This window comes from Lepisosteus oculatus, chromosome 17, assembly GCF_040954835.1.
Source record: "Lepisosteus oculatus isolate fLepOcu1 chromosome 17, fLepOcu1.hap2, whole genome shotgun sequence".
NCBI classification, from domain to species: Eukaryota; Metazoa; Chordata; class Actinopteri; order Semionotiformes; family Lepisosteidae; genus Lepisosteus; species Lepisosteus oculatus.
Genome location: NC_090712.1, coordinates 11,651,153 through 11,669,686, shown reverse-complemented (window position 1 = coordinate 11,669,686; position 18,534 = coordinate 11,651,153). Strand labels below are relative to the sequence as shown.

The window sequence follows — 18,534 nt, the reverse complement described above, 5'->3', positions numbered from 1 at the left end:
CCTGCAAATAAGCCAGCATGTCAGCAGTAGCACAACTGTTTGCCAGTCTATCATTGTAAGGAACTGCCAGCTAAAAACTTGATTTTTGTCTTGAAAATGACAAATGCATAATGCCAAAGAGACAATTGTAAGCAACTGGCTACTTTTCATAGTTAATAAAGAAGTTTCCTTAAAGTGGTGAAATATGTTTTTCTGTAGAAAATTACAAATTCTGTTTGTCCATAGTTAATTTTTAGGATCCCCGCAAGCACGAAGAACTGTTTCTATAAAGAGCTTCTCTCCTTTTTGAGAAAATATAAATTGTTCTATATAGAGATATGTATGGAAATATGTCCCTCTAGTGGATTTTCATTGTGTTGACATTTTATTTGATTTTCATTCCAAAGATTATTTTTTTTACATGGAAGCAGCAACAAATGTAATTTGGATTCTTGTCAATACTTATTTGCATCTGAAAGATAAACACATAAAAACCTAACAAGAATTGTCCGGTTTCAGGAATGTATGCAAAAATTAGTTTTAATAAAAAATGACTCAATTCACCCAAGCTCGGTCTGCACAGTGAGAGCTGTGACTAAAATCCTAAATGTTTATCAGAAATGCCTTAGTTTTAAAACAATTTATTGTAAAGCTGCAATTCAAAAATTGCAAATACTGGTAGTTCCCCAGTTTACCATCGGAACTAAATCCTTGAAGGTGATGTGCAACTGAAATTAGACTAATTTTATATTAGAATTTCTTAGAAAACACCATATTATTAAAAGTATATGTTGGACAGAACGGTATTTAAAAATAACAGTAAAACTTTACTCTTTTGAAATGATAAATAATTCAGTAGTTTCTCTGAATTACGTCATGACAGGTCAACCAACTTAAAAAGAATCAATGTCTATAAGAAAATATCTCTGAAAACTCTGAATTGAACTACGTATTAATATTGAACTACATATTCATATATTATTGTTGATGGGCTGCAGGACACAGCTAAAGCACTCAATTGACTGTCCATGTTTCTCCAACTGTGATACATATTACCACATTTTTCCATTGTTCAACGTCTGTACATTCTCCTAACAATCTCCCAAATGCATAGAAAGTAGGAACACATTTCTCCTTTGCTGTAGTAGCTCATCTGTAATCTTTGATTATTAGCATGTGGGGGAATACGTACAGTTGAGTATTTAGACTATGTTCTTTCACTCCAGCCACAAGGCTGTTGCTTCTGCAACATATCAGCATGTAATATACAGTATACTGCATAGCTGTATTCTTGGATTGAGACTACTAATATTGCTATGTTTTTTTGTACATTTAGAAGTGATTTCCCTTTTTGGAGATAATCTTTGCCTTTGGCTGTGCAGCCTGCAGGGGGTGCTGTTGTATCAGTCCTGTGTTAGCAGGCCTCGGTGCCCACCTCCTTGTCTCTACAGCTGTAAATGAAACAGCTAGTTTCCTAGTTCCCTCCCTCTCCCCAGAGGCCCCAGAGGACTGTGTTTTGAGACCCCGGCTGCTGACTGAGCTGTGAGCTGTGAGCTGTGGCAGGAAGTGATCTGACGGGGAGGCGCAGGCTTTCCTCCAACAAGGAGACCACCCCTGGGGTGGAGTTTGCCTGCACTGGGTGGGGTCTACGCAGAGGGCTGTGGCTGGCTTTGTGCTGATCTGCTGTGCAAGAAATTGTTGCACTCCCCTCACTCCATCTCTGCTTGTCTCCTCCTCGCTCCTACTTCCTCCTCAGTGACGTTCTGCAGTCCATGTGGTCAGGAATACCAGGCACGAGGTACAGTACATGCTCATTAATATTCTGTATGGGTTATTTTTTGTTCCCTTCATTTGTTTCACATCCTTTTCTGCTTCATGGGTTTCTTATGTTTGAAGGGCCATGGCTGCCTGAGCAAAGAAAGTATACCAATAGGGTGGAAAAAATGAACTATCTTGGCTTTGAGGTTTCTGTGTGTGGAGCGCACCCAGGCAAGAAACCAAAACTAAAAGTGAGGGATCTGTGTTGTAAGCAGGCTGCTGGGCTCCAGTGTGTGTACCAAAGCAGAGGCTGAGGGAATGTTCTAGTTATCAACTGTGTCATGTGGGACTGGTTGGTGGCATGTCTCTTTTCAGTTTCCATGGTAACTGCAGAGTAATTGCTCAGAAAGGCAGACACAGGCCCACCATTCATGCATGTACAACACATTCATATAGATAGTAAGACAGAAGACAGAAGGTGTGCTTTACTGTAAATGTGGATTCTACTCATGCTTGTATAAGTCCTTCTTTTATTGCTAGGTTATTTTTTTAAACTCTTGTCACATGGGTATTTTAGTTTCCCTGGCGATGGGGGGTTAGTGATATGTCTCTTTTTCCAAGACCTTTTTTTTAGTTGTTTTTTCCACATCAAACAAGTACCATACTGCATCAGTTTTGATTATCAACATGTGGTACATTTGTTTTTTCCCTTCTGTACGAAAGGAACTGTAAAAGCCTGTTCTGTCAGTCGTTTGTCCTGAGGGCTAAATATCTTATTTCAAGATACATTGCACACTTCCTGTTCAGTCCAAAGTTTCCCTCTCTTTGCACTTTTTTTTTCCACTGTGCTCTACCTTATAGTCTTAAATGCTAGTCAATTTCCCAGTTGGTCAGCTGGAGCTCCTCTCCATCTACCCTGCAAGTTGCAGAATCTTGAAGCTGTGCTCACCAACCAGACCTGGAGTGTCTGAAAGCAAAGAAAAACTTCCTATCAAGTTGCAGGAGAAACATAATTTAAACAATAACCTGATAAAAGCCCAAAGTAGAACTTTAGGTCTCAAATCAAATTCATTTTCTGCATAATAAATAATGTAGTGTAATAATGTGCACTTTTTTATTTTTTCACATCATCTGGCTTCGTGGATGTTTTACTTTTAATATGTATATTGACACAAAATATTAGAATGTTTTTACAATTGACAGCTTACTTTGAAGTATCCAGGTGATTCAGAGATACAGTTAGTGTTTTGTCTTGGAGTTGGGCTTATATCTAAATGTAATTTTGTCATGGAACATTTTTGTTTACGTAAATGTGTTTTGTGCTATTAGGACAGGGGCTATACTAAAGAGTAATATAAAATGTAAAGACAAATCTTTTAAAAATTGGGCTCAACCTTGATTACACCATTGAATCATTTTTAAACAATAGTCTGGCAGAGATGGATTGAGTTAATTATTGAAATCTGGTGGGTCCACCAGTAATATGAATACTTACAGCTTGATGTAGACTGGCAGAGACATCACAGGCATATTTCTATGCTCACTCTGGAAAACATCAACTAGATCAGCAGTTATATTTGGTTGAAACGGATATGCATTTCAGTCTGAATCATCCTCACAGGTGTGCTGTTGGTTTAAGATCCAGCATTACTGTGGACAAGAACATGACATTAATCTCAGATTCATGCAAAGTCTTTGAAATATTTTATTTAGATTGCCTGAAACTTTGGAACTATTAAGGCATTACATTTATGTCTTTTGCCATAACACTCAGTGGAACATTGGTCTCAAAATGTCTACAACATACAATAATAGGCAGTTTATTGCCACTGTTAACACAAAAAGCAGACTGTTGAAGTTAGCATTATTGTCCCTCCATATTTAAACTATTACCAACAGGAAATAGAACTTTGTGAATGTCAAAATGTTGTATTGAATTGGTTAATCAGTAAGTATTGCATAATTCATTATAGAGTCATGCTATAATTCCAAAGACTTTTAGTACTGCATGTTTCCATGTTTCCAGGTGCATATACAGTATGCAAGGAACAAGTAAAGGTTTCTTCTCTGAAAAGAGAAGAAAAGAAACAACGTTTCGGCTGTGGAATCTTCTTCGGGTCAAAAAAAGGCTCCCCGAAGACACCCGAAGAAGGCTCCACAGTCGAAACGTTGTGTTTCTTTTCTTCTCTTTTCAGCATAGAAGAAACCTTTACTTGTGCCTTTGCAGCCTACGCACGCTGACACAGCTACAGTATCTCCTGTACATGCTATTCAGTATGTGTGGTTATGGTTGTGTTAGCACTGAGGATAGAGTTGGAATTAGGATGTGTTTAGAATCTGAATACTTTATTTTCAGTCATAGGAATGGTGTTGAAAATAATTTTAAAATGAAAAATGCAGCAGACTCAGGAATATTAAAAAAACAGAGGCAAGTGATAACGTGTTTTAAATTTGGGTCTTTTTACAGATATGTAATTACCTCATCCTTTAAAAATGTATCGATGTTTTCAGCTGCGCTGTGAACAAAATGTTTGTTGGGAATGACTTATTTTAGTTCAGAAACTAAAACAAAAATATTTACAATGTTTGACACTCTTTGGTTCAGCACACCAAAATATTTTTAGGTATGAGTGCTAGCACTAGTGAATAAGTATTATTTTTTTTGTAGTTTGCTTTTTATGACATTTTATAAAGAAAGCAAGCACATGAATTGGAAATTAAAGCAATAAACCACAGTTGATAAATATTAACTTTTCAGCTTAACTGTCAAATTGCCATGACCAGTTGAGTGAGTAGGATGTCATTGCACAATCAGTGGTGATGTAAAGAGAGATAGTGCTCCTGCCCAGGGAGGGGCAAACACACCTGAGCACACAGCAGAACTTCAAAACCACAGCTCTACAAACTGTACCTACCTGTTCCAGAGACCGCTGCACTTGCTGCATTTTAGGGCCCGCAACTTTAAATATGTCCAAGTGTTATATCCACAGCTTGAGTTACTCTTTTAAACTATTTAACTGTTCTTTTAAATGTCGTACTATGTGATATTCTGCTTTTAGTTTTGAAGGAATGTAGGGCAAGAAAGCCTTTTTTCTGCTATTTGCAGTTTTTATCAGTGCAAAGTCAACTCGAAGATTTCTGTCTCCATCTTACTTAATACACTATAACATGTTCTATATTTTGTAATCTTATACTAATTATTCTGCACTTTATCAACTTCTAAAGAAAAGGCATTGAAAAGTAACAGATATGTAGAACTGGGTTCCAGAGTCATGTACTGTATGCAGAATACTGCAATAAATTAATAAATTCTGCTGTCACATTGAGCAAAAGAAACAATGATTTTTCTAGTTATGAGTTCTGCATGAGTTTTAACTTCTTACCAACTGGAAGAAACGTTCCCCAGTTAGTTCCCAAAATGTTGTAGAACTTGTGTTTGTGATGTCATCTCACATTTGAAACAAGACCAGTTGGGCTTGTTTCTGCTTCACCTGCTTTTCTGTAACATTGAATGACTTGACCAAAGGAAGCCCAATTATCATTACTTGTATAGGCATCTGCACGGTGAGGTTGTACTGAGTTGTCAGGCACAAATCAAGCCAAGCAAAGCTTTATAGCAAATTACTTAATGAGACATGATTCTGTGGTGAGACTCAGTAGGAGAACTTTAAAAACCATGGCAATCAAACCTAACTGCCTGGTGCTCATAATACTGTGCATTGTTTCAATAGGCAATATTTAACAGTGCATTGTGCTCTAGTAATTTAAGGGAGCATAACTTTGCTGATTTAAAATCTGTTTTCACAGATTTGTTTAAGTTAAACATCTTCTGTCTTTTATCACATTTGAGACATCCTTTTGTAAAGTTGATCAAATAGCAAGGAATCTGAGACCTGATTGAGTTGAGATTACATGTTCAGTGAACTGTGTATTTTCCACTCATATTGCTGAATTTCCTCTACAAATGAAGACTCAGACACATTTGGTTTCATCACAAACTGGATGACTTTGAACACGAGTTTGCAGGTTCTGTAACTGTGAAACTAACAATGCCAGAATACATACCAAAACTACCCTATATATCTACAATTATAGATTTTTGCTTTTCCAATTATTTTTTGTCATTGATTGTGCTTAGAAAAAAAAAATATTTAAGAGCACAGTTATAATTGCACCTGACTAGTGAAAAACACTGTAATCAAATCATCAGTTATAAATTTATCAAATATTTGCCCATAGAGAGTCAGTATTGAATTGAAATTCTATTTAAATTAAAAATGTGTCTACCCTAAATTCCTGCTGAAGCAGATTATTTTTTCATAAAAGGCAGTATAGAGAAATCAGATATATTATGTTCTGTGGGTGTCTCAATCACAGAGCTATCCATCTTCATTTTGCAACATAAGTGATGATAAATTTAGGTAATTTACTGTTTACTTTACCTAGAACATTAGAAGAAAGCATAGTAAAGTAATTGTTATTTTAATACAACCATGTAAAAGTGAAATAAATTATATTAGTCCAGTAACTATTCTAAAATGTTTTTTGTACAAACAGGTGTGACGCCAGTGTAGTGTGATAAAGGTTAGACAGTGTACCATGTAAATATTAATATTCACTCAAAACATTATTTAAAAAGATATTAAATTTCATCTTTGTAGAAAAGGTGATATACTGTATGTGGAAATTATTGATCTACAGCCATGTCGATTTTTCACAAGAAGGCATGGTATCTTTAACAAATATCGCAGATGGTTTCCCTCAGACCAGTGCAATGCTGTTTTGTACAAACCATTCTTCCTGTAACCAGATAAAACCACAAACTATTTCACAAGGGTTGACAACCATTGTTTTCCTCTTAAATTGAAGAGCAAAGTACCCTGAGTTATTAACTTAACAGCCACTGACAGAGTACTTCTCCCAACTTTTTCATTTTTAAAAAAGCTTTTAGAACAATATGGCAGAACTGATAATATTATAACTTTGTAAAGAGATAATGAAAACTACTTTGTATCATTATTTTGTAAAGCTACAATACTGAGGTATACAGTGGTTTTACAACAACTAAAATATGTTTTTGATAGATGATTTGTTTCAGTTATAACTGAACTCAGAAACATACTGATTAAAGTTGAGCTTCAGTAGTGTACCTAAACTAGGTACATACAATCTTACCTTAGGACTGGACTTCAGTGTACAGTACTGTATATGAAGTGCATTAAGAATCGTGTAGGAGAAATATGAATACTTTAATCTCTATGATTTATTTCTAGGTAGATTTGTAGGAGGCAGACTTTATAGACTGGTGAGACTTCTAGTCTGTTGCTGTGAGCTGCAGGACTGTAACGTGTATTGTGGTCCTTCATCCTGAAAAGACAGCACAAAGTCCCCAGCAGTGTGAGGAGGTGAATAGCTGCAGTCTAATATATGTGAAAACATGTTTTAGAGAAATAGGTTGTAATTGTTTTAGAAAGATTAACCTCTTAACATAACACTGTGACGTACTGTATACTGAGTAAGATGCATTGTAAAAAGTGAAGTGGTCTTGCTACACACTGTGTGTTAGGGTAATGTTCCCTTTCAGTTGGGATTAGTAAATACCAGGTGCTTACATTTTAACTTCTGCTTACCCAGGAGTGCATGGGTGTTCCTCTGATGAAACTTCCTGTATTTGTTGAGCCTGTAAAGAAAAGTAGCTCTTGCACAAAACCAAAAGAGTGAGTGCAGTGCAGTCTGCACAACAGAGAAGCTTTTAGCTGTGTGCACATCACTGCACCAACAGTAACATTGGCTTAGAGAAGATGTAATTTCCCAGCCTTCACTGTACTGATGATCCTGTTTTGTCTTTAGGGTTTAAGTTGGTTCTCCACTTTTGCCAGTCGGTTAGTGAGGACCCTAATAAAGAGATCCTATGAAACTAGAAACATGTTCTCAGAGGGAACAGATCTGCTGTCTGGCCAGGCCATAGCTTATTAACAATGATCAGTAGACTTGTGCGAGGCACTTTACCAAATAAAGCACATGTCTGTGTATTAGAAAAGTACTGTTAGTGACTTTGTTCCTTTCCAGCAATTCTTTATCTTCAGCTTGTTGTATTTAACATTGCACATTGTTTTTCTTTGACCATTTGTTGCACAAGCTCCAAATGTTGTAAATGTTGTGAAGTGTTTCATAAGAATAACCACTATAATAAAGATATAAATAGTAATTAATTTTTCCCCCTTTTTAGAGTGCACTAATCATCATTTTTTACAGGCTATTCCAGCTGAGGTCTGTTTACTTCTGAAGAATGGGAGTGCTGGAGTTTGTGAAATCGCAGTTCCTCTGTCATCTCCTTATCTGCTATGTGTTCCTTGTCAGTGGCCTCATCATCAACTTCATTCAGCTATTAACCCTGTTAATCTGGCCATTCAACAAGCAGTTCTACAGGAGGCTGAACTGCAGGCTGGGATACTGCATAGCGAGCCGTGAGTGCCCTGTGCCCATCACTACCACATTCATGCTACTCTCACAGCTGTTGCTTTATAATTCTAGTGAATTTTGCTGAAAGGGAAATGACACTAGGGCAAATCTGAATTGATCTTTAGAACATGTACACTTAGGGTTTTTATTGCATTCAACTGGAAGAACTTCAGTACAGGTATAGCTTCTATCCACAGCACAGCAACAATTTGACATGTATAAAGGGAAGCTCTAAGATGCAAGGACACTTAAGAGGAGATGCAAGGACACTTAAGAGGTTTATCTCCTTAAAGCCTTTTCTAGTGCTTTTTTCGTCTATAAGGTTTAATCTATGATACAAGCTAAATTAAGACCCACTAAATAAACAGGAAAATACCCCTGAAGCAAAACTGTTGGATAATTCTAGTATTGAACTGTAACTGTTGTAACTAATGTTGCTTTCACATCTACCTGATTTTATCCTGTACCCATGAGTCACCAATATGGCACTTCCAATATATTTTAGCAGAACACTTAAATAATTTAGATCATGAATGTGAAGCTGTGGAGGAAAATAAAAACACTGTAATGTCATTGTTTAGCAGTGAAAGTTCCAGTGTGCTATTATTCTGAAAGTTCTATGAATGTCTTTGCTAAAAGTAAGTTAATTCTAACTTGTTGACTTAACAGTTGTATTGACCTATGATGGTCATTCTCATTGCAGTGCCAAACTGCTTTGATTTCTTAAGGGACCTAAACTTAATATTATATGCAATGTATCTTTATCTAATACTGACTATATAAGAATGAAAAAACATTGTCACTGTTTCCATGAAAGGCACATGTTACTGTACTGTACATTAACCAAATGAAAACCCTTGTGAACTTGCTCATGAAGTTCATCTCTAGTCTCCTAGTGTTTCATTCATTCAGGATTGTTGGTACGGGTCTATAGTCAGCATTGAGTATTCATGTGCGATTAGAGTTTTGTTAGGATTGGGGTTTGGGTTAGGATACTTTAAAAATCTATTTAAAAAATTACCATTTTACCAGTAATATTGCCAGCTCATAAGGGAGAAGTTAATACAGAGGGCAAATAGGAATTTGTGTCTGTTTATTTATGGAATGTATTTAGTGGTTCCTGTACTGACAGTGACCCCATGAGGTGACAGATGTGAGGTTCTCATGAAGTGTAGTTTTGAATTCTGCAATTTGACATTAGGGTCTAAAAACCTGTGTGACTGTGACATTTCTCGGCTTCTTGTGCTTCCCTGTAGAGATGGTGGCCCTGCTTGAGTGGTGGTCGGGTACTGAGTGCAGGCTCTACACTGATCTGGAAAGCTATAAACTCTATGGCAAAGAAAACGCCATTGTCATCCTTAATCACAACTTTGAGATTGACTTCCTCTGTGGTTGGACCTTTTGTGAAAGATTTGGAGTCCTAGGGGTAAGAGATGGCATTAAGTTATAAATATTGTTTGTTTTTCTGTTTGTTTTGTTTTTGAGCTAACTTAATAACTGGAGAACCTAATTTTGTTTAGGAGTGCAAGCTTACTGAAATACTTGCCCTGGAGGAAAAAAAGAGATTCTCTAAATGTTTGATTGTGAAACTGTACCCTTAAATTATATTTTTTTACTATTGAACAGTAGTAAGCCTGTCCATATACAATCATTAAAATATTTTGTGCAATAATTGAAATACATAGAATTTTTATGAATCAAATAAAATGATAGACGAGACCTGAAATTTCATAGACTGACAATGTTTGAAATGGAAGACGTAGCCTCGAGTACTCAATTTAAATATATACTGGCATTACATGTAAATCTAGTATTTATTTTATGCTAGTGTTTACGCTCTTTACAACAAGGTTCATAGCCTTTGTTTATGTGGAGTAGCCATAGGATCTGACTGTTTCCTGTCCATTTTCAAAACCCCCTTCTCACAAGGTACACACAACTTACTCTACAGCAGAAAATTCCTTTGGCAACTGCTTCTTTAAAAACAGGCATACGTACAGTACCAAAGATATCATACAGTATAGGCCTCAGACCAGCAGCAGTCTTAGTTACGCCTTATTCTGGTGGCTCTAAGAGAATCCTTTTCTTTCAGAGCTCCAAGGTCCTGGCTAAAAAAGAACTGTCTTATGTACCTCTCATTGGCTGGATGTGGTACTTCCTTGAGATTGTCTTCTGCAAGCGGAAGTGGGATGAGGATCGAACGATGGTGGCGAAGAGCTTACAAAACCTCCGAGACTATCCCGTGAACTACTGGGTATGACCAACTAAAAAATGCTCCGCAAGTACAGTCCAGCTGAACATCCCAACATAAGTGCTTTCTGCAGTGTTCTCCTTATGGGACATGAACCTTCTCTTTTACTGATCTGAAAAATTGTGTACCTGATTTGTGGCAGCTTTAAAACCAGCAGTGTATCTGTTTCAGGGTAGGACAGTTTTGATACTCCCCAAAGACAAATCAAATTGTTTGTTGGCTGACAAATTTGTTACAAGGGGCTCATGAGTGGCTCAGCAAGTAAAGAGAGCTTACTTCAAGCACAGCTTGAGCTCTGTGATCTTGACATTGAGAGTTTGAGTCTGGGTCATGGCACTAACTGATTGTGAAGATTTGGCTCGGGATTGCTAGGGGCAGAATTGGGATCATTTGGCCCAACTCATTTTATTATTTTTGACCAGAACGTTACAAACGAGTGATTCTTGCACTACATTTGCACTTACTGTATCAGGATATCAGTGATGCTTTCAAGTATAAGGCATTCCAGGATACTAGTTTTGTGAGTTCCTATTGGCAGACTAAATACATCCTTTTTAGATCTGTATTATTCATTAAAAAAGTAAATGAAGGCTGAGGGAAAGGCCATGATTAATATTTCCTATAATATGACCCTGAGAGCCATAATACACGTAGTAGGTAACATTCTACAGCTTTTAAAAAAAAAGAACTATAGCCATTGATGCATCTTTAACATCACCTTGATGTCATTTCTGTGTTTTTGCAGTTTCTATTACACTGCGAAGGGACACGTTTCACAGAGAAGAAGCATCAGATCAGCATGCAGGTGGCAGAAGCTAAGGGGCTGCCCAAGCTCAAATACCATCTCCTGCCCAGAACAAAAGGCTTTTGTGTCACTGTGCAGAACCTGCGCAATTCTGGTAAGGAGCAGAAAGGAGTTAATCGCAATATTTTATTATCGTATGTTTGTTGTACTGAGACAGTAAAGAGAGAACTCATTGTACCTGACATGCAGAAACACTGGAGTAATGTTAACCCGTGTCCTGTAATAGCTGAGTATGGGATCTGGTCAATTCTGACTTTAAGAGCCTGTGCCTAAGTAAATAATGTGTTGATGTACTTTGATTTTCTCCATGGTAGCAGAGCTGTGAGTCAGAGCTTTATGAGTCCACCATTTTTTTTTTTTTTTTGGCTAGAGTTGCAACAGAAAAGGAACAAACTTCATTTTGACATGCATCTGGGCAAAGTGAAAGCAGGGGTTGATTGCCTACAGTTTAGGGACACAGATACAAATATTCCCTTTGCAGAAAGGACCTTGAGACACTAGTTACTATAAATCTACAAGGGATGGTACTGTATAAGATACTGTTACCACAATTGGGATCACTGAAATTATTGGGAAGAATGGGAATCCCAAATCATCTGCACCCTGGTGCAATCCATGTGGTGCTGATGTACAGTTTATTGCTTCCAACTGTGTTAATCGGCATAATGAATTTACTTATCTCATGCTTGTTCAGTAAAATTTCAGTGAACATGTTACACAAAAGGAGGTCTTTTTCATTTAATAACTGACTTTGTTTCAGTTACAGTTTAGGTGATTTTGCTTATCTTTTTCTTCTTCACCTTTTGGCTTTTTTCGGTTTGCAAGCTCAGAGTAAAAAAAGCAGGTGTGAATAATGCCCATGAAACTTTTAACCCCAGTCATCGGGTGAAATGCAAGGACAGATGAACTGACTCATTGTGTGGTTTTACTCTCTGTTTGCTCTGTAGTTGCTGCTGTGTACGATTCTACACTTAATTTCAGAAACAATGAAAACCCAACTCTACTGGGACTTCTCAATGGGAAAAAGTATCATGCAGATTTATATGTGAGGTAAGAGGCATGTCATCACAGGAACTTGTAGTTGCAATTGCACTCTGCACAATCACACAATGGTTTTTGATACTTCTGGGCACAATGTGCAAATAATTGTGGAAAGTTTGCTCTAGTATTTCAAATCATATTTTGAAAACATTTACTTGGTAGCGGTCCTTTTTATTTTTATGGATAGTGTGTTGGATTAATTTCTAAAAGGTTACATCACTATTTGGTTCATTCCATGCTGAAAAGAGAAGAAAAGAAAAACTCCCTGGATGGGATATGCCAGTCTATCAGGTTTTCCAATGCCATGCAAATACCGCACTGAATTTTTAAAACAAAGCCTCCTGGTTTTGAAAACTGTCAGACCCGTAGGTGGTAGAGGAAGGTTAAATGCCTGGGGGTAATGGAAAACCAGTAGACCCTGTAGTCCAGGAATATAACTGAACATTTTAAAATGACAAAAAGGAGCATTGCCTTTTGTCACTACTGTACATACCCTATGTATAACATGCCTGCTGTACATAGAATTCTTACAATTCATATAAAAAAGTAAAAGGGCACATGTCAAAATCTAAACACTAAAGGAGAGAAATGTGGATGGTGTTAAATCTGTGGACTTTATTTCTTCTTGTTCCTAGGCGGATTCCTTTAGAAAACATTCCTGAGGATGAGGTAGAGTGTTCTAACTGGCTCCACAAACTGTACCAGGAAAAGGTGAGAACTACCCTGATTTCCACTGTAGAATATGACTGAGACAGCTTATTTAATGTTTTGATTAAGTGATCTTTTTTTTTTATTAAAAAGTGTACCAAACACATTAAACGGGAAAGGGTTTGAATACCTGGTTTTTTTTAATTGCCTGTGCCTTTTAAGTCTCTGTGTTCATACCTCCAGAAGCACTGTACCATTTGAAAGGAAGGACTAATTCATAAAGTCTGGCTGAAAGACTCTCTTGCTAAATTTCTCTCTAAATGAGCGTGCATGCATGAAAGTGGACTTTTAGTGTTTGAGGTAACCATTATTTAATCTCTGGAGTGTATCCTTAGACACTCAAAGATTTTTATCAATACAGTACTGCACACCCAACACAAGAACTGTTAGAAACAGTTCAGCCCAACTGTAAGTTAAATACACTTTTCATATTATGTAAATATCTTTTTCAAAGTTTAAAATGAAAGACTTGCTTTTTCATCAGAACCAACCCAGTGCTGATGCTGCTTATCCACTCCTTTTCTCCACTAGGATGCTTTTCAGGAGGAGTACTATAAAACTGGGCGTTTCCCAGGCCAGGCAGTCAGCCCGCCACGGCGTCCCTGGGCTCTCCTCAACTTTCTCTTCTGGGCAGCTCTCCTGCTGTACCCCCTCGGCCATCTGTTGGTCAGCGTGATCAGCACCGGCTCCTCCATGACGCTCTTCAGCTTCATCGCCCTCTGTGTGGCAGGTCAGTGTGCTTGCAAAGGCACCTTTGAAACTAAAGCGTCCGCAGTACATCGCTGAACCAGCACAGAATTCTGTGCCTCAGGCATGCCAGGACGACACCGGTGGGGTCCCAGCTGCTCCGAGGACAGTGGCTAGGGGAGGGAAGGGCAAGATGTAAAAATGGGAAGGGGGGTCGGTACGATAGGAAATCCATGCTGAAGAAAGAAGAGTATCCCTGAAGGACACTATTAGACCTACTAACAATAATGGTAACATCTTATATAAAGTACATATTGATCCACAAGAAAACCAATGGGATCCTGAACCAGTCCCTTATTTTCTGTGTCTCCCTTATTGAGGTAGACTTTATTTATGCTAATACCAATTTAAAAGTTTGTTGTTAATTTCTGGGTTATCTCACGTATAGAATTGGAATGAGCAGCTTTAAGCCTTGGGGTCCTCACTCGAATGAATGCTTGTAGAATATTTGGGATTTATATCATATCAAGCGTGATTAATTCTTTTTTTTTTCCTGTGTCCAAATATTTTATTAGCAAACTGTCAGTCAGGTACTCGTAAGTATAGCTTTACATCACTGGAAGTATGGAATTTTAAAGCATGCTGCCTTGCAGTTGAATTGCATGACACTCATTTTTTCAATCCTGGTTTATGTAAAGTCTTACAAAATTGAGGAACTTGATAGGCCAAGTACCTTCAAATGACAGAACGAGTTTCATCTGTTACAGTAATGTTTTTCTGTAATGGTATGTGCTCATTTAATGGATTAAATAATGGTTGCAAGTTTTCAAGAAATAAGCTCAAGAAAGCTTTAAAAATAAAAGACAGGGCAAACGTACCAAGATTCACTATCATAATAGTGCTGGTGGTAATTCTGAAAATGACCCAGGCTGAAAAAAATGTACTTGCTTAACTTACTTTGTATGTTTAGTGATAAGAATTGAAGTAAGTGATGAATGATATTGCAGTGTTTATTGAAAACTTTAAAGAGAACAATCTGCATGTTTTAAAGCATTCAATCTGCCCTACAATCTTAACAGTCCTTTCACAACATAATATAAAAATAATGTTTTCTATGCTGTTGAGTTAAGAGTCTTCTGAGATGATGTGATGTGGAGGATTTGACTGAAAACCTAAGGCAACCCATAAATAAGTTACTGATTCAAAACAAAACTATTAAATGATTTGAGATCATCTGCTGTCTCAAGCCATCCACTCCCTCATCAAACATACAGACTGTCTCAGCAGAGGCTGCTGGTTAGCACAGCCAGAGACTGAAAGCTTTTAGAAAAGGTTCACATGACATTACATGGCTTTTGATTCCTAATGTGTTGACAAGCTCGTGAACCAGCTGCGCTGAGGATTTTGATATCCGCAGGAGCATCTGTCTTTCCTGTCCTTAGGATTTATTGCTTCTTTATCCAAATTATAGTTTATGAAACAAGCGTATTTTGTACTTTGGAATTAGCAGATGATGAAATAGAAGGGGAAAGTGTTGTAGTATTACACTGTAAATACCCCTGTACAGGCCTACAGCCATGGTCTCTTTTGTTTCAGTGTTGACACTGATTACAGTGATGCACTAATTTGACAGTAAATGCATGATATAATGCTTTGTACACCTAGCAATGCATTAATCATTTACCAGGTATGGGCAGTATTATGCCTTTGTGGACATTGACTATGTACTAAACATTTTATCCATGAACTAAGTACCCACCCAATTCTCCAAGATTCATGTTATTAATATTGTTGCTGTGTGTAATGGTACTTTACAGAACAACTTGCTCTCCCTTTTTTTTTTGTTTCAAGCTTCTGTTGGAGTTCGGTGGATGATTGGAGTCACAGAGATAGACAAGGGATCCAGCTATGGGAATAAAGATTTACAACGAAAAACCAACTGAAACATTCAGAAGCCATGACAAACCAAAGGCGACACACATAGCTTTGTATTATAACAGGATAAAATGCTGATATATGCAATGAACACTATTAACACTGGTACTATAAAAATATGGAAGACGCCTACAGGGCACACTACCTGCTGTACAGAAGAGTTCATGAGCTTTCAAAAGTTAGGAAAAACTAGTGGTGCAGCTTAATTCATTATCACAGACTGAAGGACAGCTTAAGTCACTTATTGTATATGTGCCTTGATAGCACATGCATTCATTTTTATGGATACATATAGATGCCTTACAATTACACGTGATGTAGCTACAAGTGTTCAGATGCGGTGCTAATAAGACCATTATGAATTTTTATTCCGGTTCACCATGTACTGCCTAGACCCTTATAAGCTGCTGTGGTTCAGATTATGATATCGGCCCTAAAAACAGATTAAAACTTAACGGCCAAGAATCTCTTTATAAACAGGTTGCACTGAAAAACCCTTGTAAAAGTCCAGTTCCTTCCACAGCAAAGCACAAGTTAACTGTGTAACAGTAGCAATTCTCATTAGTGCCAGTACTTGTGAGCCATTTCATTAAAATACCACGTCACATTGCTTTTACATCGGCTCTAAATCCATGGCATTTAATCCAAGGGTAAACTTTAATTATTTTAATAGGACTAACCATGGTGTACAATATGGTTTCTTCCCTAAATAATTTGTCTCTTGGTGTAGCTGTTTTTCCATGTAATTTGGAAAAATCAAATTGCTGGTATTCTATTGATAGGATAGCACAACAACATTCAGGTTTAAATATAAAGATTGTTTTGCTTATGTGCAATTTTTGTTAGATTAGTTACAGACTTACATCAATAAAAATAACTTTTTGGACATAATGGCCAGTCTGTAATGTAGCTATCAAGAACAGTTATTCAAGGTATTAATTACTTAATTTCCATATATCCATAAGCTGAACTTCCCATCCCATCTGTGGAACTGACTTTCACATCTGCACATTTCCCAAAGCCTTTGTGCTATGCCAGACAGGACAGGTGTAAGAGGAAACAACACTGGAGTTGCGTAGTTAGGGCAACCGCATGCCCAAACTACATGTCATGCTACAGCTAAATGGAAACAGATGGCTGACCAACAGGAACATGGTCAAATCACAATGTCATTTTGGTTGCCTTGGCTGCTAAGGAAACTACAGTAGCAGAGGTTTTGTCAGTGTTTTTGTCAGTCAATTGCAGGAAGCTTGTTTTCTTGTGTCAAACAGTGATTACTAGTATTACGATAATAGGACATTTCAGTGTTTGATTGGACAGAGATTCCGTATTAAAACAACTTTCAGTATTTAATGTGAAAGTGGAGTGATTGACAGAGGCAGTTTTCAACTGCTTTTAATATTTATAATGGGTATAATGGATCAAATATAGTCAAGGGAATAGTATATTTTAATTTTGCACTGCACTTTGAAATTGTACTTTTAGAGAGGGGCCTAATAAAAATGAGACCATGAACAAGAGAAAGTAAAACCATTCTTGTAAAGCAGGGTTTCCAAGAGTCTGATATCAGGATTTTATTTTCATTCCAGCTGAGCCCTTAATATCTTAACTGAATAACTGTATTTCTCGTGTGTGTGTTGTTATGGATATCTGCAGGTGACCTTAAATCTGTCCTAGTTTCAGAGCTGGACACAACTTTAAAGAGCGCAGTAGGGTTAAAGGTTTTACAACTGAGGATGAAGTGAAATACAGGAGTCACTAGGCATGCAGGACCTGTTGTAAAGGCCTCCTAAAAAAAGCCAAACCCCGAGGGGCCCACCAAAAAAGACTATTTGTCAGAAGTTGTTTTTAAGTCACAGTGACCTCCAAACCACCTCTTAAGGAGCTTGCCTGATACCAGAAATATCAACGACCCTTCCGTAATGAACAGATTCCACTGCTGGAAAATAACCTGATCAAGAGGGAATTAAGTGGTTCCATTTTGTTCATTGCAAATTTGCTGACATTGCAGCGCACTTCAGAATTTGTTTTTATCAGTACCTGCATACTAGGGTATTGCTGAATCTAGCTCTGATGTCTGACAAATCATAAAGCAGAAATTAATGCTTATGCAGTAAATGAGAACACAAAATCAGGTGAAATAGTTCGTTATGCAAGCCCATAACTTTGTCCTCTATACACAATTGTGCTTAGTTTGTACCAACAGAAAAGACTGTCTACTATGATCTGTGCTACTAGTCTCTTCAACTTATAAGCTTTGCTAATTGCTCTGCAAATCATTGGAATGAAATGCAAGTGACTGTTAATATTAAAAGTACAAACCATATAAATAGAGCATGAGAAGCTTTGATGTTTATTTCTGAGGCACACAAATATATCATATGTATATAATGCAGCAAAAACATAAGCATTGTGGATTCTTATTTGTTTTAATAAATTATTAATTTGTCAAGACTGGCGGCTCTGTTTAGTGTTAATATTTGGCATAAGGCGTGTACCCTAATGAGGATTGGCATATAGAAGACTTGCCGTTAAGATTGTGGAGAGATCAACGCTCCCAATGCTCCTCTTTATTGAACTTCTTTTGATCACAAATGCGATTTATCTGTGCTTTTCAAAAAATTTACATGCAGTACCTGGACTTTAACACTCCTTTAGTGACTTTGTGCTACTCCTTTAAAGAAAATTTCAAACTTAACATGAATAAATATTTTTTTTTTGTAAATTGTAAAGTCTGATGTTTTTTAATTGTTACTACTTGCTTGGTGTCTTATTGACAAGTTCCTTGAAAAAAAGGCTATGAATTTATAAATGTACTTCTGCCATGGAAGGAAATAAATGCTCAGCACTTCCTGTCTATTTTTACTTATTTCCTGACAACAGCCTGCTTGAGCTATCTGTTGCAACC

General features: G+C 37.2%; 1 protein-coding gene across 2 annotated transcripts; it reads left to right on the top strand.

The window, feature by feature from the left end:
• The first annotated feature begins 1,475 nt into the window (after nucleotides 1–1,475).
• On the top strand, nucleotides 1,476–18,485 carry agpat4 (1-acylglycerol-3-phosphate O-acyltransferase 4 (lysophosphatidic acid acyltransferase, delta)). Of its 2 annotated transcripts, XM_015362933.2 has the most exons (10): nucleotides 1,476–1,777; nucleotides 7,993–8,204; nucleotides 9,456–9,625; nucleotides 10,292–10,453; nucleotides 11,196–11,349; nucleotides 12,203–12,305; nucleotides 12,932–13,007; nucleotides 13,536–13,734; nucleotides 14,267–14,287; nucleotides 15,543–18,485. In XM_015362933.2, the coding sequence occupies exons 2-10, from the start codon at nucleotides 8,027–8,029 to the stop codon at nucleotides 15,632–15,634; spliced, it is 1,155 nt and encodes a 384-aa protein (XP_015218419.1). In that variant the 5' UTR covers nucleotides 1,476–1,777; nucleotides 7,993–8,026; the 3' UTR covers nucleotides 15,635–18,485. The 2 variants fall into 2 exon arrangements, with proteins under 2 accessions (XP_015218419.1, XP_006638831.1); XM_006638768.3 differs by lacking the exon at nucleotides 14,267–14,287 and having other exon boundaries at nucleotides 1,481–1,777.
• The last annotated feature ends 49 nt before the right edge of the window (nucleotides 18,486–18,534 follow it).